This window comes from Macadamia integrifolia, chromosome 9 (genome assembly GCF_013358625.1).
Source record: "Macadamia integrifolia cultivar HAES 741 chromosome 9, SCU_Mint_v3, whole genome shotgun sequence".
Taxonomy (NCBI): domain Eukaryota; kingdom Viridiplantae; phylum Streptophyta; class Magnoliopsida; order Proteales; family Proteaceae; genus Macadamia; species Macadamia integrifolia.
In genome coordinates, this window is record NC_056565.1 from 14,730,142 (window position 1) to 14,754,499 (window position 24,358).

The window sequence follows — 24,358 nt, forward strand, 5'->3', positions numbered from 1 at the left end:
AGAATCAAGTTTAATAAGATCCATTCCAAGTTGAATAGGAAAACTTCAAATCAGATATAAAACTTGAAAGCAAAAACGGATGAATTTGGAGTAGTTGTGCATTTGTGCTTATGGATTAATCATATCAGCCTCAATGTAATGAATTGAATATGGATCCTCTTTACCAGGCCAACTCAGAAGATCATGCTCAGCTTAAAGCTTGACTCTGCAGACCAAGATGCATGCTCCCAACATGCTAAAACCTAGGAGGGTATTAATGAACCCAAAGGTGAAGTGAATTATTCCACTTCCTGCAACCGAGGTAGCGGCAAAAATTTTTCCAAATAAACCATGCACACATGCCATGCTGAGACAGTCCCACCATCCAGGCATCCACCAGGTCCTACGTTAAGAGATCTTCAAGATGAGAAGCCAAGATACCCGGTTGGAGTACTACAACAATATGATCTAACATTATGATGCTCTGAGGTTTAAGGCAAGCTTTTATCATAGCATACCTGATGTAAGCGCAATGACATGAGTCTGATGCTGTGAAGTGTGAACCTGCAGCAATTGCAGACATGACATTTGTAGACCAGTCACATACTATAATAGATCATCTCTTTAGTAAAACCAATGAATGCAGTATGCACCACTAACCACAAATCTGCCATCACTGACGGAATGGATGTGTGCTTGTCATTTGCAATGACCATCCTAAACCAAGGTCGATGAACTACAATAGAGCATAGGCATGAAAATGCACAAACGGAGGTGGCTTGCAGCAACAAAAATTTTATTGATCACTGAATTACCGGTATCAATCTATATTACTCAACTGTACATTGGAGTAGCTACCTTACACCTACCTCTCCCCATGGCCTCTTCCAGCAATTTCTCATGGGATCATGCAGTTGTCATCATCTCGTCTACAGCATTCAATTCCACCTCTGGTTGAATCGATAAAATACGGGAGGTGGATCGGTTTTAGAGGCACTGATGCCATACAAAAGAGGTTGATCAAGTCCATCAGCCAAACCCAACCATCTCTAATTGGAGTTAACATTAGATGGCACTTCTAGAACACCAGATGGAGGAGTTTGCAACCGTGGTGTGCTGACATCAACCATCACAAAATCATCCGCATTAAGTGTATCCACACCATCCCATTCTACACCAGCTACATAGGAGTCAAGGTGACCAATCAAAAACAAATACCAAGGAAAAGATATAGTAATAAGAACAAGACAACATTGCTGAAGAAAGGATACGGTCCGTCTTCCACATGTCTGTGATGCTAACTCCAACATCTGATAGAAGCCAGTAATCTGCATCACTCTGCAAAAGGAAAGAATAATTGATTTTAAAATGACCATAGAAGGGGGTTAAAAGTTGTAGACTTTTCAACATGAGCAGAAGGCACACACCAGGAAAAAAAAAAATCCAATAATAAATGTTATAAAATAGTAATGAGTTTGTGACTGTCATACAAACAGCAATTTCTTTAAGTAGGTTAATGTTGTACACGGAAATGTAATGCATCTATATGTTCAAGTTTGTGCAAGTCATACAAATAACTTCTGTTTATAGGTCAATGTTGTGCATGGAAACGTAATACATCTTTATGTTCAAGTTGCTCTCAGAAAACCCTATATTAGAATGACTAACAATGGGAAGTTCGACAGATCAGAATAAATTAATAAACAGAGTTTAGATCAATTACTTACATCAACATCTGAGGGTACAATCTTCATGATACCACCTACAAAGTCTTGCGAAGAATTCAGATCTGAGCACATCATATGCACATCTTGTCCCTGCAGCTCTCTCTCTTTCCCTCTGCTCTCTTCAGTGACCATTGTTGCTACAGTATTCTCATTGGAACCTGAAGTTAATGCAATTGGGAGACTTGGAGGTTCCTCAACACCATTCATCTCCTCAAACTTCTCTTCAAATTGACTACATAGAAAGGAATAACAAATAAGCATTGAGGAAATCTCTAAAAAATCATCCATCCTGTCTTAAACCAAAATGGCACATTGTTCAAGCCTCTTTTGTGCACTGCAGATAGAACATCAGTGCTCATAGAAATTGCATTATTGTATTACCAACAGTACCTGACAAGGTAAACATCAATATGACCCATGGTGCTTCTGAGTACAATTCTATATCTCCTTTGAGGATAATCAACTGCCTGTTAGAAATGAAAATTCAATAATGTATCAGAAATAGGAAATGTAGAACTTCCCATTGTTAGTCATTTGTGTAATCTGACTACCTCATCAGGATCAGGGACTTCCATAGTAGTTCCATGTGGAGCTTTAATTGCTATCAAGGTCTCATTCTGCCAGAAGCAAAGGACAGAATGTGGAAAACATCTATTATTTACAAACAATAAACTTGAATTTTGTCTCAGAAACAGGGAACTTGGAAACTGGAATGTTTGCTTGACTGAAAGTATGGCACATAAAAAAGCAACAAAAACAAACCAACCTGGAAGCAGGGTAGGCCTTTGATGTCTTCTTCAGTTACAAAAAGCCACCTAAACAGTCGGAGGAAGAAGTCAGTGACTTGTGAGTTAATTGATATAATACTACTGAGAACAGAATCTTAGAGCAGGCAAGAGGGCACAATAATCTACTTTTGATTGTTTTCATCCTCACTGAGGTCTCTCAATTTTTCTTGCATTTCTCTGCAACAAATTCAGTATTAGCATCAAACAGTGGTGGCAAAGATGCAACATCATACAACTGCAATAACAGTTGAATTAAACATGGAACCTTATTCGATCATCTAATCTATGTTCTTCTGCGGAAAGGTTTTCAACTTCTGCCTGCAGGGGGGAAAAAGCACATAATTAATTCTTTTTCCTGAATACCACAAACAAATTCGACAGAATCCGCAGATGCTAGCTACTTAAGTTGGTAGCATCGAGAGGTTCTTACCCTAGACCTGGTTTGAAACCCAGCTTCATCTCCAAACCACAAACCGCTGACTGACTACCAATCGAAATACATCAAACTATGTGCATGCATGCATGGTCAGTCAGCGGTTTGTGGTTAGGAGATGAAGCATGCTTTGATGCGTTAAAAGAGTTTTGGATTTTTTTTCCGGGCAAACGGCATATCCATACAGATAGGACCTGGGCTATGGTTTAAGATCCCGGAATCAGTCGTGGTATTGGCCTCAGCCGATACCGATCCAATCCCGATCGAGATCGACTTGTACCGGTCTGGATCGGACAAAAATACTCCTGATTTTCATTTATAAACAGTTTTCTATCTTTTCACCCTTCGTCCGTACTGATCAACCAATATGGGATCGCCCTAGGTTCAGGATCACCCCAGTTCAATTCCTTAAACCATGTCGTGGGCAGGTATAACTAACCTTATAGCTACTCCTATCGACGATCTCTAAGTAATAGGAGAGGGAAAAAACTTTCTAACTGTTTGAGCTGGGTTTCATATCTGTGGATGAAATTGCATTCCTTAATGTCCTATGAATGCTGATACTTTCAAAAAAAAAAAATGGCTAAAAGATATGGTAGCCCAAGCTGTCTAAGTGTATGCATGGCACAACTCAACTCAACTAAGCCATATCCCATCTAAGTGTTTGCATGGCAGTGAACCAAAAATAGCTTCTACATACCTGTAAAATATTAACATCATCATCAACCTCCCCTGGTCTTGAGACATCAAGTCCCCTATTTGAACAAATATAAATTTCTCAGTTAAAATCGCATGTGCTTCAAGTCCATAACATCAAGATAAAATAACATAAAGGCCTTAAAGAATGTAAAAAAGAATTTCAAATTACATCCAACGTATTCTGTTCTTTAGCTTCTTCTCTATAAGCCCGATTCCTTCCAAGACATTTGTTATGTCATATATCCTCCTCTTCTGTACCTGTACAATTAGAAGTCTTTTTATCAATGGTATATACCAACATATCTACCACATTCCATCATGGATTGATTATTGAAATGCTCACTTCCAGAGTGTCAGCAGCTTTATTTAGATCAAGAATTCCATCTTCTGCACTTGTTAACAAATCTCTAAACTTCTTTGTTAAGAGACCTGAAAAGACTCAAAAGCACGTCAATAACTTGCTTTGAACCATAAATGCTCTATGAAATACACAATAGTGCAAAAACCGCAGCATTCATCCTCATTGGTGGGAGATAAAGGGCAAAGACTCAAGGACAGCTACCAGTTGCATTACCTAGAGAACTGTCATAGCGGCAAGTACCAACTGGAGTGAGAGTATTGCCAGGAGAACCTGAAAATTGTACATTATCAAATCAAATATCACCTCTTTATACCTCCTTTTATTTCTTTCTATGGTTTCTTTGCCCAAGGTTGCTACAATAAAAATGTTTGTCGCAGTGAAATTGGGCTTCAGGAAGATCCATGAGAAGATCTAGTGATGAAAATAAAGGTCCAAAACATACTATCCCAAAAAAAAAAATCTCACCAGCATTTGACACAGGAGTTTGAGGCCCAGCTCTACTTTGTTTCGAGACTTTTGATTTGTTATGTGTCTTGCCCCCTTTTCCTGATACAGGTGTGCGGATGGGGCTGTTGACCACTTCAATGTATCCAGGACTCGTAGTCCACTCACTAGACTCAGCTTCAAAGTCTTCTATTTCATTCTTCCGCTTCAAGGGCTGGAAAAAGTGTCATATATAATTCCAAATTGGAATCAGTGAGCTTAAGTATCAAATTTGAAGATAGCATTCATAATAGTACTTGTTAGAACAAACACCAAAGAAAACGTATAAAACGAAAAGATTCGCACAAGATGACACTGAGATTTAACGAGATTCACACATCGATGTGATGTGCTACGTCCTCGGGCGAAGAAGAAGACAGATTCACTATGTTGGAAGAAAGATTACAATGGAGATCTCTCAAGAACACCAAACTCAAGGCAAGAAAACTCGCCCAGAAACCCTAACACAAAAAACCCCAAATCTCACTTACTTACCCAACGAGACATCATCATATATAAATAATCCTCCAAGTGGGTTCAATCCATCGGGTCACGTCCTCTACTACCATCATAGACCTCAGCAGGGGAAAAAATCCCATATGGTCACCAACAAAATTTATCGGAGCAGGTCAGTCTTTCAAAACGGGTCAAGAATTCAAGACAAACATAACAATAGCTGTAACAAACCCAAGGATCTATATAAAGCAACTGCAAGAGAGAGAAGGAGAAGTGATTCCCAAAGAGACTTATAGCTGATGACTCTAGCCTCCCCTTCATCATTATAACAAGAGACTCCTATGTCCTTGTGATAGACTAGAAGACTAAGACTTTCTTAATCAGACCAAGAAAGTAAATAACAAGTATTCTAACTAGATATAAAGTATCCTAGACTAAGAAGGAAAGAAATAAAGAGATAAGATAACACCTAAGCAAGCTATCTAACACATCCCACAGTTTAACACTCCTAAGTCCTTGTCATAGAATAGAAGACTAAGACTTTCTTAATCAGACCAAGAAAATAAATAACAAGTATTCTAACTAGATATAAAGTATCCTAGACTAAGGAAAGAAATAAAGAGATAAGATAACACCTAAGCAAGCTATCTAACACATCCCACAGTTTAACACTCCCACTCAAGACTCAAGTTGGAGTATATCAAAAGAAAGCCCTAGCTTGGACCAAACAGAATAGAAAATCAAACACAACACCAATCTTGAATAGCAATTGTGGACGCCAATGAGCATGGAGAGAACTTCATTCAAGTAGCGATATCAGCTCAAGCACACCAATCATCAGGAGTATCAATAAATAATAATCTTCGTGCCGAGTCAGCAACAAGCAATATAAGCAGTAGTGAACACCAAAAATTGATCTTGCCCCTGTATCCGAATACCCCCTCCCCGAAAACGAAAACAAAAATAAAACGGTGTCAGTCCGTTTTCTTTTTTGGCTTGAGCATCCACAAGTAACACTATATTGGACGGGTTTTAGCTTCAGTTCATAGGTTTTGAATAGTAGGATATAGGGTTGAACCAGCTTTGATTTAGCAAGTAGGTAGAAAGTAGCTCAAAAGAATACCTTCACTTTTTCTAATAGATCAGTCAGTGTTGGGAAAAATAAAAATATTTCTGGGCATGGGCCATGAGAGTCAATTTGGTTTTCATTTTCAAAGGGCTTCAGTTTTCTCGGATTAGCTATTTATTTGTACAAGTCGATCTAAATAAAAAGTAGTTTTAGTTAAGTAGCAAATGGATCAATTAGATATTGTAGCCCAGCATCTGATAGGGATAAACTTCACTCAACAGCAACAAAGTTAACCTGACCCCAAAGGTAGAACCATAAGGTAGGAATTCCAGCAACAAAGGAGATCGAATGATCGATAGTTAAAGAACCAAGGCTTGGATCAAACCCAAGTTCTGGTTGAATGGGGAGTTAGGGTAGAGGAGCAATACTCCCAAGTTTGATGGGGATCTAATGGTTTGTAGAAACACAACCCTAAAAGCGATGCAGAAGGTAATGGAAAAATAAGAACAAACAATGCACACAGGTTTACGAGGTTCGGCAAGACTGCCTACGTCCTTGGTGAGATGAGATTCTGCTTCACTATCAATGGAGAATAGGATTACAACGCTCGTCCTCACACGTCTCAGTATTGCTTGCATTACAGAGAAGAAAACCTCGCTACAAATATATAGCGAAAAAACCCTAATCTGGAAAGTATAAAACTGCCCTCAAATAAAAAATTCGAGCCCCCCCTACACCCCCGCTATACAGGGGGGCTTCCTGCCCCTTGCAACCCCCACGGCCCACTTACCGGCAAGCGGGACCGTCGTTCTTTTCTATCAAGGCTCCTGCACCAAGACTCCCTGGATTAAACTGCGACGGAATACAAGCATCGTACACCAACATGGTTGGATAGATGGTTATAATAAGAGACCAAAAATAGAAACTAAGGTTACAGATTTAGCAACAATTGAAATCTAGCAAACTACTGATAGGTCAACAGCTAACTTGAACTGAGGGTGAGATCTGATGAGTGAATACCAATGTCCAAATTTCTCATCCAAATGATGGTTAGATTGAGAGATAACAATGTAGGTATGAAATTAGTAAGTAGGGCCAGATTTAGTACCTTTATAATTTGCTACAAAACTAACCATTAGATGGAGCTTAATTTCTGATTGGTGGAAGGCCTCCAACAGTAGATGAACTCTTCAAAGCAGAACAAGGATCTTTTGGACAGAATATAAGAAAGAGAGTTTCTGCAGTAGAACTTCAAGAACAAGATGCTGCAGTGTATTTGGATGGCAGGAATGGCTCCATCAGAGCTTGATATCACCAATAGTAACTCCACCACTACAACATATCAGGGCAGATATTACAGCCTTAAGAATAGGTCTCAGACAGCTTCAATAGAAACTAGGGTTGCAATAAAATATGGTACAAGAAGAGGGGAAGAAGGGAATATGACCAAGGCCTCTCACCTATGGCCTTGGACAGAATCTCGCTAACTGATAGGCATCTCACCCACACAACTGTTTCTCACAGCAAACAAAGGCACAAAGCCAATATTCATTAATCATCAAAATCGTGGGGAAGGTTCTAAGGCCGCTTACAATATAAAGAGTGTACTACCTCTAGAAAGCCATAAAATAGAAACTACTAAATTAGACCCACACATGTAGTAGTGAAGCCTTGTGCATCAAGCAACTAAAGTAGAAACAACTTAAGGAGAAACCAGCCTAATAACAAAAATAGAAACTAGTTATTTGTAGCACTAACTAACAAAAGAGAAACTCCAACATAGCTCCCATGATCTGGTTTTGAGTGAAACAGCAAACACCCAGACCCATGGGCTTGGTCTAGCTCGAACCAAAGTCTAGTTGAAGAACTGTGAGCCTAGTTCTTCTTATTACAGCGGCTGTACTGTTTGTAGTGCAGCTTGTCTACATCAGCATTTTTCTCAGAACTGATAAAAAGTAAAGTGGCAGGCAGAGCACTCTATCTCTCATCCATGTAGAGCAGAGAGCAACCCAGTGCACGAGGCTCCCACTACTGCGAGGTCTGGGAGGGGCAAGTTGTACGGAGCCTTACCCCCTGCTTCGCAGAAGAGGTTGTTTCCAGGTTTTGAACCTGTGACCAACATGTTACAATAGTGCAACTTAACCGTTGTGCCACAGGCTCGCCATGTAGATTCATGGTAAAGATGAAATCCTTCAAAATTCAACCTCTAGGCAGATCTCTTGTTCCTCAGAGCTCAGATCTTTGTTCACCTTCTTCCTCTATTTTATTTATTTTCTTTATTTTCTCACAGCACCATCAGTTACCCACCATAAGACCATCACAGAAGTCCCCATCATCAGACCCCCTCAAATCTTCATCCCATATCATCCATGCATTACAGCCCACCTCAATCGATTACCATCTCAAATGTTGAAACCTAATAAACAAGTTTCTTAGACCAAGAAATTTCGTAATTCCCACCTACAGGCTACAGGCCAGCTGAACCATATGATTTGGGAGAGGAAACACTTCTTCCCTAAGCAAGCCAGAAAATTTTCACCAAAATCATTTTTTCATTTATTTGCATACCAAACACTATCCTTTTTTCTGGGAATGAAAGATCCACATCTGTCCCTTATGAGTTCAACTTGTGAAACACTATAGAGATAAATATGTGGGGAATATCTTAAATATCATTCCAAGTTCCAATTATCGTAGTTAAGAATTGTATGCATCAATTCTAATCAATTCTAGGGAGGCAGTAAAGTGTGTTCCATTTCCATCCAAGGGTGAATGAAAATATGACAAGGCAAGATAACAATGTATGGAAATCTCACATTAAGATGAGTTGAAGTGACTGGATTGGCATTTTCTTAAATACTTTCACAGTGATTGGAGTGGTTTTTTGAGCAAGCGGTATGGCTGAACAGAGTTTTAGTGGGCCACTGTTTTTCTCTTTCCCTTTGTTTGCTAGTATTTTTAGGAATTAACATGGACTAGCAAGGAGCTGTTTCATTCTGGAAAACCAGGACTCCTCATTTCACCCGAAGTACCTTTATCAAGTAGGACACAACATAAATATTGTGGGTATACATTTTGGATCCTCCAAACCCAAACCCTTTGATTGATCATATACCAATTACTTCCATATGTACAAAAAGAAATGTGACGTTGTATCATTACAACTACAAAAACCCAATAACTTTATAGGTTCTAAATAATTGCAACTTGGAGTTTGAGAGTCCAGCTATCCATACTTTGTTCCTGGATTCATTTTCAGACATTATGAGTCCATCTGAATTATTAATTTGCCTACCTACTAGGAAATCAAGAAATGTTACTAAGCAAACAAACAGTTCCGCAACAGTGCAACTATTAGAGCTAATAATTGAAATTAGTACCCTTGGCCCATAGGTCAAAGATACATATCTTTTAGGTTTCTATGCATTTGCAAGAAATCCAAAAGAGCTCTATCAAAAAGATACGTCCCAGTTCCCAGAGTCCCACATAGTATCACTACCTAAGGACTAAGGTATTCACAATTACACATCACCACTTCCTTTCATCAAAGGACTCATAAGCCATACTCAAAAGAGGAATGATAAAGAACAAGAGAATATAACATACAACACCAGTTGTTCACCATCCCTTGTCTTAGGTCTAACCATCTAACCTTATTCCCCCACAATACTACAATCAAAGGCTTAGGATTTGCATTGATTTCTAAAAGTGACAAGGTGAATGTGTAATACTTAAGAAGTACAATTTTCTATAGTTAGTAACTTACATAACATCTATACTCGTGATACAAAAGTTAATCACAAAAATTAGGCATTCATTTTATAAAAGACATGACAAATTATAAAATTTTCAAGTGTAACAAGAAAAGTTGAAACAAACGCTGAAGGGGCCAAAATCACTTTTCCTTCTTCAAAATGATTCTTTTCTGCCATAGAAGTATATACCAACCATGAAATTACCCTACCACCTACCCAACCCAATCCAATGGGAAAATGGGCCCACCACAGGAACCAACACCTGCACTCAGACCTGCAGAATCACCCTTCAAGATTCACCACCAAGAGCCCAACCTTCACTCCAGAACACTGTTTTAACAAATAACAAAGAACCAGCTAAAACTTTCTCAACTTAATCCGTAGGTCCTTTGTTACATAGAAAATCATCATGCAAACCAATCCATTCACTAAGCAGCAGTTGAAACAAATCACATGTTCATTAAAAAAAAATGGTAGTATCGGCAGTTGAAAGCAGCTTGGACAAAGTTTCTCAATGAAGTAATTAAGGAACATTTCGAGGATAGCATTGAATCATCCCCACACCCCCAAACTATCAAAACCTTGTCCAGAATCATAGAAACACTCCCATAAATACTTAATAAACAGTTTTTCCTTATTTTACTTCACAACCCAAGCCGAGATCCAGCAATCCGACCCAATTGAAACTCGGAATCATGTGTAATGCATCCATATGCAACCTCAATTCACAAGGCCTTTTTCCTTTTTTATATGGCACCACAGACATCCATTACTGCTCTATCGATCCCAACCACTAGCATCTTCTCACACCAAATTAACAAGCAAAGCATGGATCGGGAAAAGACGGAAGTAATACCACAAGAAATTGAAGCCTCTCACCAAAATGTGCTGGAAAAATCATGAGCCCCGTGTAAACTAAACTATAAAGCAACTCAGTACCAAAGGATTTCTCTACCAAACTACCCCATTCCATTCAAGCACAACGCAGTGAACAAATTATTTATGAAATTCCAAAAAAAATGGAACATTGAACCAGTCCAAGCAGAAGAAGGTACAGAAAAACAAAGCTCCGAAGTTCCAGAAAATCCAAACAGCAGAGAACAACTAGAGGAATTGAAAGAACCCGATCTCCGTAAAATTCTCCTCAAACAGCAATGAACAAAACCCCAACTGAACCCAAGTAGAAAGACGTATCCAAATAAAACTCACAGTAGATTTAACAACTATAGCTTCAGCTTCCTCGTCAGGAACCCTGTGGTTCTCTGAGGAGAACCGATGGTAATCATCGGTAGGTACGAATGGCGGTTTCGTGGACGAGAAGGGAAGGTGACGCTTCAACGGTTGCCGTTCGAAGATCCGCCCCGACGGCTGCGCCGAGCGATTTGGAGCTCCGGCGCCAGACATCAAACTTTGAGCAGATTTCCCGCGATTTTTAGTCTGATGGAACGATTCCAAAAAAAAAAAAAAAAACCGTCCTTGTCTTCGGTTTCAACGCGATCTGGATCGAGACCTCTGGAAAACAAAGCTGCTAAAGTTCCCGACGATCGAAGGAGATGATAGATTCGAAGCAAATTAGGGGAGAAATTGAGCGAATTCTAGAGAGAGAATGGGATCTGAGAGTATTTGGGGGAAAGATAGAAGAAAACGAAGGTTAAAAAAGCGGGGAGAGCCGAGAGCAGAAAACGAGGGAAGGAGGGAATTTAGTTCGGATAGATATATGGAGGGAAGCAGATAGAAATTTTTTATGAATATGAAAAAAAAAAAACAAAAAAAAATAAATAAATAGGTCCGACCGCATTTACACATGTGACAAAGCGATAGGGAGCTTCACTCGTATGGCTTTTTAATTTTTAATTTTTGAAGGATTTTTTTTTTATCGGTTATTTCGTAGAAAACAATAATATAAACAAGTTGGTTCGACCCGGCGATGCCCGCCTTTTGTACTGATATATGTCGCGATGATCTGGCGCCTTTTGCCACCTGGAGATCTCCAACCTCTCCTTACTCCCACCAAAACCCAGAGGAGGGGATACTTTTTCAGGTGAGGTGGCAAGTTTTGAGTAGTTATGACCGAAAATGCTGGTAGGGCCAGCTGGGCTTGTGGGATGAGATTAGATATGCTGCTTGCACGATCACCTGATTGTACAAGTTTGCATCCAACAATTGTTCCATTTTTTACCATTATAAGGGTAAGGATGGGTATTTTTTGAAGTAAAAGGATAAGTGTTGGATGCTGACTCCTACGACTAGGTGGTTGTTCGTATAAGCAGCTGATTCTATTTCTTGTGGGATGATATGAAAGCAAGGGAAGAATGGAGTATAGAATTTGTTGTATGTGTTGTTATGTGGACTTGTGGTCTAGGACTCAAATTCTTTGTGCCTGACAGTGAATGGCAATGAGGATCAAACGGCTGGAAGAGTCCTGGCATGCACTCCAGCCATCTCATGCTCACTGCCATTCACTGCCTCCCCGCAGAGGATTTTTGTGCTTTGGTCCATGTGGAGCATTACACAACGAGATCCACTCTTTTTTCTGGTTCCAATAAACAATCAAATGTTGGCGGTCGATGATGGATCTAACCTCTTACGCACCGCTCGATTGGTGTTCCTATGGGTAGTTGAGTTTCTTGTTCGGCAATGTAGCGTCCGATATTGCCTCAATTGTGTATCTCTATCCTTCCACAATAGGGAGACAAGTATCTTATTTCATAGGAGGGAAGAGAGAGAGAGAGAGGAGTCAATGTACACTATACAGTCTGACATCATTCTTCGTCCCATATATATTTTAGGGAAAAGGCTAGTAGGGTATGTTGTTTTATGGTTGTCCTTGTTGGCAACCCGGCCACGTGACGGTGATGATGTGGCCAGTTTGGGCGACGTGGATCAAAATGATGACATGGCATTGTCCAGTGTCACCGATGAGATAACAGAGCCACTTGGTATGCATGGAGTGGTTTAATACATCATCAATAGGTGGTGCGGGTTTCTGGGTCAAAACTGGAAAAATTGGCCTATTTATGCTCGCGGGCATTTTCGGTATTGAAAATGACATTTTTTTAAGATTGGTTCTTTATGAAAAAGATAGATTGTAATTTACCTATTCCAGTGCATTTGATTTCGTCATATTCTGATACCGTATGAAGAAGTTACGGCATTTGTGGCAGGCGAGGGCAGTTACGGCATTGAATATGACTTTTTTAAATGAAGTGTTATCCATGTAACAATACGATAAAAATCCAATATTTCTAACCGTTCTGATTTCATCGCGTTCCGATTCCATATGAGAAAGTTGCGTCATTGGAAAGGTCTAGGGGCATTTTAGTATTTTTACATGGTTGAGTCAAATGATTAAGTCTTCTGGAAAGTCGTAGAGCGTCTAGTTACGGTTCCAACGCACTTCGTTTTATCTCGATCAGATATCGTATGAAAAAGTTTCCATGAAGCCAGTTCGAAAATCCAAACTAGAAAATCAACAGATGCTCTCGGTGTTGGGTGGATTTTCTGGATTTTAATTTTGAAATTTCAGGGGCTTTTATGTAATTTCAAGGTTTTAAAGGTCTGAGTTGATAAGGGTTTTTGGCATTAACGTTTATAGAATCAGGGGCTTATGTGTATATAAGAGAATCAGAGGGATCCTTAATACACATATCAGATTGAGCCACGACGGTCAGATTTCGATCTGACGGTTCGTACAAGAGCTTACGTTGAAGATGCTTATCCGAGGCTTCTCATTGGTGGAGTGTATTAGATATGATGGTCTGGCGCTACACCATATTGTATTGACTAGTGTGTGTCGCATGTGCATCGTCACCGAAGCTTAGATTCCAATCCCTTAGATCTGGATCAAGTAGATCTTATAGATCCATATCTAATGGTCTATAAATGATTATCCTTTATGGGTTAAGCCGACATAGATCCGGAATATACGTTGATGTAGCCAATCCGTGGTCGACAACACTTCTGTCGATGTCAGCACCTATGTCATGATGACATCATCGAGATTCAAATCTAATGGTTTGGATCTATTGTCCGATGGTTTAATCGGACGGCTTAGATTATAAGATATTTTATATGATATCTACGGTTAGATTTCACCCCTGTTGCACGCATCGCTGGTGTAGCCTACGCCACCCCTACGAAGATTTCATTTCAGACTATCTCATTGCTCCAACTTCAAATGGTCATATCTCCCTCATTTTAACCCTGATTTGGGTGCACCAAGTTGCTGCTTCTTCGTTTTTTTAAGCCTTACACCATAGAATAAAGAAAAATGAGTTTTGAGTGAAGGAAGGCTACGGTTTTGGTATAAGAATTTTCCCTCTTGATGGGTGATCATTGAATGAGGTTTATTGCTTGATGGAAGGTGTCTTTACTCCATTAAAGTGGGTTTGAAAAGGTGATTGAGTCTTCTTGATGTTTCATTGATCAAAAGCCAAGAGAAAAGAGAAAAGAAGAGAGGGTTTTTCTATTTGTGCAAGAAGTGCAAGAAGACAAGGGAGAAAACTTGTGAGATGCCATGGCCATGTTGAGCTTACTTGAAGATTCAAGTCTCCTACTCTAAAGGGGAGTTGAGGATTCCAGTGTGTAGAGACTATGCTCTAAGACAACTCTGCTAACAACAAACAAGGGTTATTAGATTTTCTAACCCTAGAATTTACATTATATGCATATATGATAATATGTATGTATGTTAGGGTTAGTTGAGGATGAATGTTTATATGCTAGGTTAGTTGTGGATGAATTGTAAGCATGCTAACTAGTTGTGGATGTATTTGCTAGGCAAGGCTTAACTGTAGGGCATTGATATAAGTCCAAATTTACTATATTATTTATTGAGTACTTAGTGGGTGCTAAGCACCAGGAGTGGGTGCTCTCGTGTAGTGGGTGCTACACATTATACCGGCACTACAAGTGCCATCTCAGCTTCGACTTAAAAAAATTGGGTGTGGGTGCTCCCGACTGTGGGTGCAGTCAAAAGTAGTGTATTGAGTAGGTACGAAGCCTTTACAAGTACTACTCCGGGGATATAGGCAAATTACCGAACCTTGTAAAAATCCTGTGTTGTGGATGCTTGTTGTTTGTATTTTATATTGAAGTGCGTAGAATGTGGAATGGGTGTGCACACTTGCAAGTGCCTATGAGAGGCTGAGTGTGCATACGACTGTGTGCAAACAGGGATAGGTTTATCAGATTTTTCTTGGCCAAACATCAAACAAGTTTTTGGGGATCATAATTGGACTCACTGATTCACCCCCCCTCTCAATGACTGTCGGGTTACAATAATTGGTATCAGAGCTGATACTCAGCGACAGTTCGATCAATAGCTGAGTGATCCAAAGGCAGTGGCAGTAACAGTATGACAGGTGAAGGCCATTCCGGATATGCACCAAAGTTTGATGGATTTGATTTTATCTTCTGGAATAGGAGAATGCAGTCGTACCTAGGTTCACTAGGTTATGATGTTTGGGCATCAGTTCCGATTAGGTACAAGGAACCTGAAGGAGGTCCGGTTGACAATGAAGCTAAAAAGACTTATTGTTATAATCAAAAGGCTGTGAATGCAATATTCTCAGCATTGGATAAGAGTGTGGTGGCTAAAGTAATGGATTGTGACTCAGCTAAGGATATCTGGGGAAGACTGAAGAGCATTTACGAAAGAGATGAAAAGATAAGGAAAGCAAAGCTTCAGACCTTCATAGGCCAGTTTGAAAGTCTATTAATGCAAGAGGGAGAGAATATTGATACCTATATGACCAGGGTAAATGAAGTGGTAAACTCTATTAGGGGTCTGGGAGCCAATCTAAAGGATTCAGTTGTTTGTCAGAAAATCCTGAGATCTTTGTTGCCCAAGTATGACTCTAAGGCGTCAGCTATTGAAGAGGCAAAGGACCTAGACACTATTACTCTTGATCAAGTGCATGGCACTTTCACAACTCTTGAAATGAGATGGAAAAAGGGCAAGTCCACTGACAAACAAGCTACTTTCAAGGCAATGAAAAACTTAAAAATTAATGAGAAGAATAAGCAGTCTGTGGAGGATATTGATGAGAGTGAAGATGAGGTTACAACTCATTCCACCAGAAAGTTGAAAAGGAGAACAGGAAAATATAAGGACAAGTTGCCTTTCAAATGTTTCAACTGTGGAAGGGTTGGACATTTTGCAGCCAAATGTCCTAACCAAGGAAAAATAGAAAGTAAAAGAAAAGTCATTTCAAGGGAAAGAAGAAATTATTCTCAAACAGATACAAGAAAGACAAAGACAAGAAGAAAAGTTTGGTTTCTAAGAAATATAGTGATACATTGATGAAGAGTCTGAAGAATCATCTAATGATGAAGATGATGAGGCTATGTTCATGGTCTCAATAAATATGGAAGAAAACAAAGAAGATTCTTCTAGCAAGGAATATTCTACAGAAGAAGAAAAGGAAGATGAAAAATCACATCTAGAGGCTGAACTTACAGTTGCCCTTAGAGAGCTTAAAAGAGAAAGGAAGAAAGTGAAAAAGGTCACTCAAGACCTTAAGGGGCAAGAACAAATAGTTATTGAGTTGAGAGATAAAGCCAATAAGTCAAGGAAGACCTTAGATGATCTTGAGTATCAACTCTCTCAGAAAACCATTGACTGCAACACTCTTGAGTTAGAGAAAGTGGCTTTGAAAGCACAACTAGATGAGCAATATGAGATTCTTGCACAATTTGATGGTTATGCAGATGAGCTAGCCTTATTAAAGGCTAAGGTTGAAGAATATGGGAGAACTGAGATTGAAAGAGAAGACTTAGAAAATGAAGATGTTGAAGATGACTCTACTCCAAAAAAGCATCCTAGCAGTAAGAAGCTTAATGACATTATCAATGTTCAAAGACCGACTCACATCAAATTTGGGCTTAGATTTGTTGGGGAGTCTTCCAAAAATATCAAGACAAATGGTAAGGGAATAGTACATAATCCGATCAAAGTCAATGATAGGAATGCTCAAAGAGGAAAAGCACATGTTACTACTACTGGCAATGTCAAGAGAGTAGTACAAAAAGATAAAGTGCAGACTGGTCCAACTAGAAGAGGAAATCCATCTATATTCCATAAGACTAACTATGCTAGACAACCTAGTTGGCAAGGCCAAGCAGGAGAGTAGAGAGCTATGGATATAGTCAAGATCCTCAACAGAGACCTAGAGCATTTGACAACTTCAGAGCTCCTTACAGATGGCAGATGGAACCTGTGATGCAGAGGCACACCTTTTAAGGTTATTGTTACAAATGCAACACTTTTGGACACAAGATCTCAGATTGCAAATTCAACATTGGTCCAAGGAGTTATGTGGACAGAAATCCTTTTGCACCTCTTATGGAGGAAACAGTTGAATGTTACAGATGCAACAACCTTAGACATATTGCAAAGAATTGTAGAATTGTGTTTCCCCCACAAAGACAGGAGAACAGAGATAAGTAGAGAGTTTTCGGAAACATAGAAGATGATGAGATGGAGAGACAGTTCTCAAGACAGAAGAAAGCAAAGAAATCTAAATCTGTCAAGAAAGTTTGGGTTCAGAGAGAGAGAGTAAAAGATGAAGAAGATGCAACAACATTTGTTATTCATAGAGCTTTTAAGGCTCAAGGAGACTCTACTCCATGGATTATTGATAGTGGTTGCTCAAGCCACATGACAGGAGATAAGGAAATGTTTGAACAATTACATGACTTTGAAGGTGGATCCGTGAAGTTTGGCAACAACAATGGTGCCAGAATTACAGGGAAGGGGTCCATAAGTTTGAACCATGAGAATGTGAAATCCCTTGATGTCTTGTTGTATGTTGAAGGGCTCAAACACAATATTCTCAACATCAATAAAATTTGTGACAAAGGGCATGAAATAACTTTCACTAGTAAAGGGTGTGAGATAAGAAGATCAACCAGTGGAAAGGTTGTAGCTACTAGACAGAGAACTTCAGGGAACTTGTACACCTTGATAGAGTTAGAGAAAGATTCTTACATGGTCAGCATAGATGATGAGACATGGTTGTGGCACAGAAGACTTGGGCATATTGGTTTCAAGAACCTTGCCAAGATTTCTTCGAAGAAGGCAGTGAGAGATGATCCTGAGTGTGCGTAGGACTGTGTGCAAACAGGGACATGTATATCAGGTTTTTCTTAGCCAGACATCAGATAGATTTTTGGGAATCGAAATTGGACTCATTGATTCACCCCCCTCTCAGTGACTGTCGGTTTACAACAGGGTAGCGGTGTGCCAACACTATCTACCTCTCTCTTTAGTCCTTCTCCAATTTGGGAAGTCCCCCTTGTCCCTCCCATCCCAACACCCTGTTGGTTGACCTGCTAGCACGAGGAAAGAAATGTTTTTGGTCCACTAATGGGTATTTTGAGAGTTGTGGGTTCTTTTATTTTGTATATCAACCCATAGAGGCATTGTAGTAGAGTTGCAAAACTCAAACCTCTAGGTGAGAGTTTGGTTGTTGGAAATGAACTGATGAAGTTCTCCACGACATGAGAAATGTGAATATTGCCACCTTGAAGAGCAGTTGTGGAGAGGATTGATTGCAATCTTGAATGCAATTGTCCGAGAAAACAACCGTGTGTAATGGAAATACAAGAATGAAGAGTTCTTAAAGGTAGACTTAGCAAGAGGCAGAAAAGTTCTCTGTCTTCCTCAATTCACTTATGTCTCCCTCATTTGTCACTCACTCTTTTTTTTTTTTTAAGTTAATTTAGATCTACTGCACGCATGTTCACCTGGACGTATGTGTGAGGATCTAAAACTTTCCTTTTTGTTTCTATATTACAAGAGTAAAGAGGGGGTATATATGAAAGCAAAAACTACGAGTGTAGAATCCTCACAAGTACATCTAAGTGAACATACGTCCAAACTCTTAAGTCTTTTTCATTCCTTAAAATAAGCTTTAAATCTAACTCACATTTAAATATAACTAAAAGATATGTTCACCGTCAAATATAGATGACCGACCAGACTCCTTATCAGCTCAGAAGGGAAATGTCAATCCTCACACATAATTTAAATCCCAACAAAACAAGAAGCATGCATGCGTATAAGGTGTGTGAGAAATTTTCATGCTGCTCAATTGCGGTCTAATCTCAGCCCACCACATTTAACAAGATTGCGGTGGCTCCTAGGTATTCATTTTATATTTTTATTGTCCACCCACCACAATCTCAGCAAATGTGATGGACTGCATTTGGACCACAACCGGACAATAAAAAAATTTCTGTATTTTTTTTATTTTGGTTGTTTATTAGACATATAATTTCAAGATATGATACGATATAGGTATCTTTGAGGACAAAAGTGTCAGATACAATTGATATCAATACTGACTGATAACCAATCCAACACCATGACATCCTTGAGTTATCTCATTTTATTTATCATGGTGTAGTCACATGGTATAACACCCATTCTTCAAAACCATTTATAAATGGTTTTGATTTTAATAAATGAACCGGACTCAATTGGGAACAAGATTGAGCTGTGAAGAATAAAATCCTGTTGGATGAATAACAGCAACACAAGGAGCAAGGATTTAGTTATTGGTATCAGTTCGGCCAATACCAATACGATACAATACGAATCAGTCTCAGAAAAGGATCGGTGCATATCGATCAATTTGCCCTTACTTTTTCAAAAAAGAATATACATTTTTTTGTACTGTTTTACCCCTGAAATGATACAAACAACTTCAGTCCATGCGATACCAATACTTGAAACCATGCAAGGTAGTCATTCAATCTTAAACAATCAAATCATGTTAATGTCACTTTTTTCAACCAAGTATCCAAATGCTATGCATTTTCCAAGCTAGAACAGATAAACCCCATTCAGTTTAAGTAAATTGAGATACCATCACCCACTTCCGAGTTTTTTGCTCTGAAAGTCAGCATACCAAGTTCTGTGACTCCTTTAGTTGACAGAAAATAAAGCCATCAGAACATTTGCTTGCACTGCAAATAGATCATAATCTGAGTTTCATTTTGATCCTTCAAATGATTTACTTCATTTCATTTGGTCTTTTTCCTTCCTTCAAAGCACCAGGATACATAAAGATTCAAGTATTTTCCATGTTTTTTAACATAATACTATTGTCTTAGTTTATATATTATGTTGTTCATTGTTATAAACCATTCGTTTGTCATATATCTTTTCAGTAATGTACATGTTTGCAGTAGAGAAAATAAAAAAAGCCCCAAAGGGATTAAAAATAATATTTTGAAAGTGTTATAAACATATAATTCCTCATTTGTTCACTAAATTTCATTAATTACTTTTGCTTCGGTGATTATGCCGAGTTAATGACTAGCCTTGCCACATCCAAATGATCTCAACTAGTTACGTTCTCTTACATATTGATCTCAACTGTCATCAATCCACAGCTAGGAAGCTCCAAAAGTTCTCATCAGTACTAGTAAATAGCCTCCACAAACCAAAACTATAAAAGAAGTTTTTGGTGCCATCAAAATAAGCTTCTTGTCATATAGCAAATGGAGCATAATCAACATCCGAAATGCATTCTCAGCTTAACTCAAAAATTAATATGTGTTTTATTCTCATACTTGAGTTTCAAGGTGAATATCAACTTGAGCTCCAGATTACAATCCATCCTAATGTTTGGCTGTTTGCCCCTCTTTCTTTCTTACAATTCCTAACCTTTGACAATAGAAAGAGAAAAAAAAAAAAAAAAAATACTTGCCACAATGTTCTCAGCAACATCCCATGTTGTACCATTGATGCAGATTAATAACCAAAATATGCTTGTTTTATTAGGAATAAGCCTAGGGTCAGTTGTATATGTGTTGGGCTTTCAATCCATAAGGTTTGGAGTGTATTGGACCACTTTAATGGGTCTAGCAGAGGGGCTCTAAGATTGAGTACGGGATTACTAGTTAGTTTCCTTTTTAGTTGGCTTTGATGGGGTTATTTAGTTTCTAATTTTAGTACCTAGTTAGTTTCTAATTCCAATTGTTTGATTTCTTAGTTTATTTTTCCAGATTTAGTAACTAAATGTTAGTATCTTTATTTCAGTTTTTTAGTAACTATGAAGTCACTAAATTGTAATCACCCCACCCCCATCATTATTATAAATAAAGAAGAGGGCTCCCATTAAGCCTCGAATGATTTTATGAATGAAAAAAAGCTATGTTGATGTTTGCTCTTATGAGTGTACTTTGTGTGTGATCAAAGTGATGGACTGGTGTTTGATCCAGTGACTCTTTGCGGCATGAAGTCCAAGAGGTTCCTTTCAAGTGTTATTTTTCTTCTTCTTATTCTCAAGTTTATCTACAAGGCCCTTCGATTCAGGTAAGAGATCTGTTGGTTTTTTTTCTTTCCAAATTCTGGGTTTAGAATTTCAGATTTCCATCCTGTCGCCCTTCTCTGTTCCGAGAGTTGCAGCCATCTGATGGCCTTGAATTTTGGATCGAGTGATAGTCTCATCTACAAGGAGGCTCGATACTAATCTGAGCATAATCAGACCAGCCGATTGTGAAATCTGGAAAGTCTCCTATTCTGGCCGATTCTATTTCCTGTCCAGAATTCTGATTCTCTTGGTACTGTGTGTTGTTACTGGTTGCTGATCATATACTTCACTGTTTATGCTTGTTAGTTGATGAGTTCAGCCCCTAAACCCTTGACTGTTATTCTGTTTCAGAATTTATGAGTTGTTGAAATCGATTGCAAGTGTCATATTCTATTATTTCAGTTTTTTCCTACCATACTGTGCTTGATTTATTTGGGTAATTATGGTTGTTCTTTGGTTTAAAAGTTCCTGTTGTTTGGGGTCTAGTTTGAGCTTTCAAATCTAGTCCTACATTAACCATGGCCAGTTGTTATGTTTTCCTCGGATTCTTGATCCGTTTTGAAGAATTACCTGCTCTGACATATTTTGGCTGTGACCCGAATGGGATTTTTTCTGAGATTTGTACTTTCATCTTATTGAGTAAGTGTTGTAAGATTTGGTGGGGTTTTCGTGTTAGGGTTACTAGGAGTTTTTGTGCCGCGATTTGGGTGTTCTTGAGGGATCTCCAATGTAACCTCTTTTCTACATAGTGAATCATCTTTTTCTTCGTCCGAGGACGTAGCACACCACATCGGTGTGTGAACCTCATTAAATCTGTGTCATATTGTGTGAATCTGTGCTTATTTTTCTTCGTATTTGTTGGTGTTTGTTCTAACAGACAAACATATTTCTGGAGAGAGTGTAACAAAGCTCTATAAGAAGATATCTTCAAAATCATGTTCGACTGGGAGTTCAGGATGTACACATGGGGTATTCCAAAACTCAAATGAGCTCAAACCTAAACTACTTCAGATAAACACACCTAGAAGACCACAAAGCAAAACATGCCCAAACTTCACAGAGTTAGAAACTGCATTTGGAAATTCCAGACTTCCCACTCACAATTTTAACCCAAGTTCATCAATAATACTCATCACAAAACCTTGGTATGTAAACTACATTCTGGGCTGGTTTGGTATGCATTCACATCCTAAAACCTACAAATCTTGAGAACTTTACATCCACTTGCATACATATGATAGCAATCAAATAAACAGAGAAAAATCCTGAATCACTTGTAAAGAACATTTCAGGTATGAAATCACATTAAATTGACATTGAATTACCATCCAAATTTGTACACCACAAAGGAGAAGTTCTCAACGGTTGCGATGAGTTACAACATACCTCTAATCTATCACGAAACTGTTTCTCGTTGGTCTTTAACATCATAGGAAGAGGAAAGAAAACCCCTTTCTCCACACAAGACCTGTGCCTTGGTTTTATCCTATTCTGCAAACTAAACGAGAAATAGTGCGGAAACTCCTTCAATTCCTTCAAATCTCTCCCCATTTCTACCATAAAATAATCAAATTTTGGCTCGAAATTGCCTCTGATACTGTAACACAACAGCTGCGGAAACCTCTTCACCATAGAAATGGCGTCTTTATAAGAAAACCCAATGTTCTCCAAGTATTCGATCCTCGGAATGAACTTGTCCTCAACACTACAAGATAACAACGAAGTGTGCTTATTGACCTCTGCTATACCAATCCCTTGAAGGAAGTAAAGGGTCGGACGGAGCCGCTTCTCGACGTCGCAGACGAGCAATCTGGGCCGTCTATTTATGACTCTGCAGAGAGAAGTGCCCTTCACATTGGCTTCTCTGAGTAGGAATGTGAAGACAGGAATTATGTCTGAAACCCTGGAATTCAGAATCTCCGGGCACATACCACAGATTCGACGGAACTCAGGCGGAGTGAAACCCATAGAGCGCATGAAATCGACAGTGGATTTGATGTTTTCGAGAGATGTGGAGACGATCGGAGGGTAGTGGTCGACGAGGGAGAAGAGGTCAATGCCGATGGACTCCAAGTAGAAAACTTTCTCTCGGAACTGAGAGTTGGGGTCGGTGTCAGATTGGGGTTCAGGGGATAAGGAAGGAAGTTTGGGGGTTTTGGAGGGCTTGTTGGGGAGGGATATTGAAGTTTTGGAGCAGAGAATGCGACAGTGAAGAGGCATTGTTCGGGAAACAGAGGAGAATTGAAGGTTGGAGAAGGGAAAATAGGGTCTGGGAATGCGTCGGAGGCCATTGCTGTGAGAGAAATGGAAGGTTTCTTCCATGGCTTCCTTCTTCCTACATGGTTGGTTTGCGAGAACGCAGAGACCATGTTCTGGTTGGGAGTTCTTTTTATTGGCCCCAACAGATAAGGTTTTGGTTTTTGAGGAGATATATACAAACTTACAAAGACGATCTGGCGAAAGAAGATGTGTATTTTGGGTCAAGCTGTCTTTCCTTGGTGAGAGAGTGAAGGAAAGTGGAGGCTCACATGCTGTTTGAATTCCAAGAAAATAAGTGGTAAAATAAGTGAAAATCAAAATGTTGAAATTCATGAGAAAGATAAAGATTGGGGAAAATTGCAAGATTACTCAAAAATAAATCACTTCAATTAACTGCCTAATCTTTATTTTATCTAATGAGATTTTCTTATTGATATGTTTTAATGTGTAAAAAAATTCGTAATTTTACTTTTTTGCCTATTTAGTATAAAACACATTTTGGTTGATAATGGTAAATACCGTCATTTCATATGTGTATTTTAACATAAACAAAGATAGCTTATGATAATCGAAGAAAGAATTGAAGTACCAAGAGTACTTGTGCTTTTCAGACCACCATCTTGTTAGGGTTGGTGTACCACTTCTAGTTAGAGATCATCTCGGGAGAAAGTCACCATTGGACTAGCTCCTCCTCAAACAGGTGAATAGTGTGGATGTACTCCCACCAGCACCCAATTGGATAACTTGACTTTTGCAGTCGCCCTAATTGTTGTGGCGCTCACATTGCTCTATCGTTTACTTGAAACACTTCAATAAATAACAATGCAATACAATGATCAGAATCCCCAAAAAGTAATAATTCCTATTACGACAAACATATTTTTGGAATATATTATGGATCAATAACACATTCGCCCGACTCTTTTCTATTTTTTCATTTCAAAATGAACCTTAAACGCAATATGTATTCCAAGAATACATACCAAACGCAGCCCATTATCAAGCTATGGACCTTCCTAATACCA

At 38.9% G+C, this 24,358-nt stretch overlaps 1 protein-coding gene across 4 annotated transcripts; it reads right to left on the minus strand.

Annotated features, from left to right (window-relative positions):
• Nucleotides 1–7: 7 nt before the first annotated feature.
• LOC122089219 (transcription factor E2FA-like) lies at nt 8–23,511 on the minus strand. 4 transcript variants are annotated; one of them, XR_006143260.1, is made up of 17 exons: nt 22,461–23,511; nt 4,453–4,645; nt 4,201–4,257; nt 3,970–4,055; nt 3,796–3,884; nt 3,628–3,682; nt 2,760–2,812; nt 2,621–2,671; nt 2,473–2,521; nt 2,258–2,323; nt 2,097–2,173; nt 1,707–1,938; nt 1,251–1,317; nt 849–1,159; nt 640–715; nt 498–543; nt 8–382 (listed from the first exon to the last, which is right to left on the minus strand). XR_006143260.1 is itself a non-coding variant. In XM_042658774.1 (14 exons), the coding sequence occupies exons 1-14, from the start codon at nt 23,394–23,396 to the stop codon at nt 1,029–1,031; spliced, it is 2,142 nt and encodes a 713-aa protein (XP_042514708.1). In that variant the 5' UTR covers nt 23,397–23,511; the 3' UTR covers nt 755–1,028. The 4 variants fall into 4 exon arrangements, 2 of the variants coding, with proteins under 2 accessions (XP_042514708.1, XP_042514709.1); XR_006143261.1 differs by lacking the exon at nt 640–715; XM_042658774.1 differs by lacking the exons at nt 8–382; nt 498–543; nt 640–715 and having other exon boundaries at nt 755–1,159.
• Nucleotides 23,512–24,358: the final 847 nt, after the last annotated feature.

Excerpts from the sequence above, each read along its gene's own strand:
- LOC122089219 (XM_042658774.1), bottom strand. The coding sequence starts at position 23,396 with ATGGAAGAAACCTTCCATTTCTCTCACAGCAATGGCCTCCGACGCATT. Across the intron at positions 2,672-2,759 it reads AGATTAGATGATCGAATAAG|AGAAATGCAAGAAAAATTGA; the intron begins GTTCCATGTTTA and ends AATTTGTTGCAG. Across the intron at positions 1,318-1,706 it reads TTGTACCCTCAGATGTTGAT|AGTGATGCAGATTACTGGCT; the intron begins GTAAGTAATTGA and ends TTCCTTTTGCAG.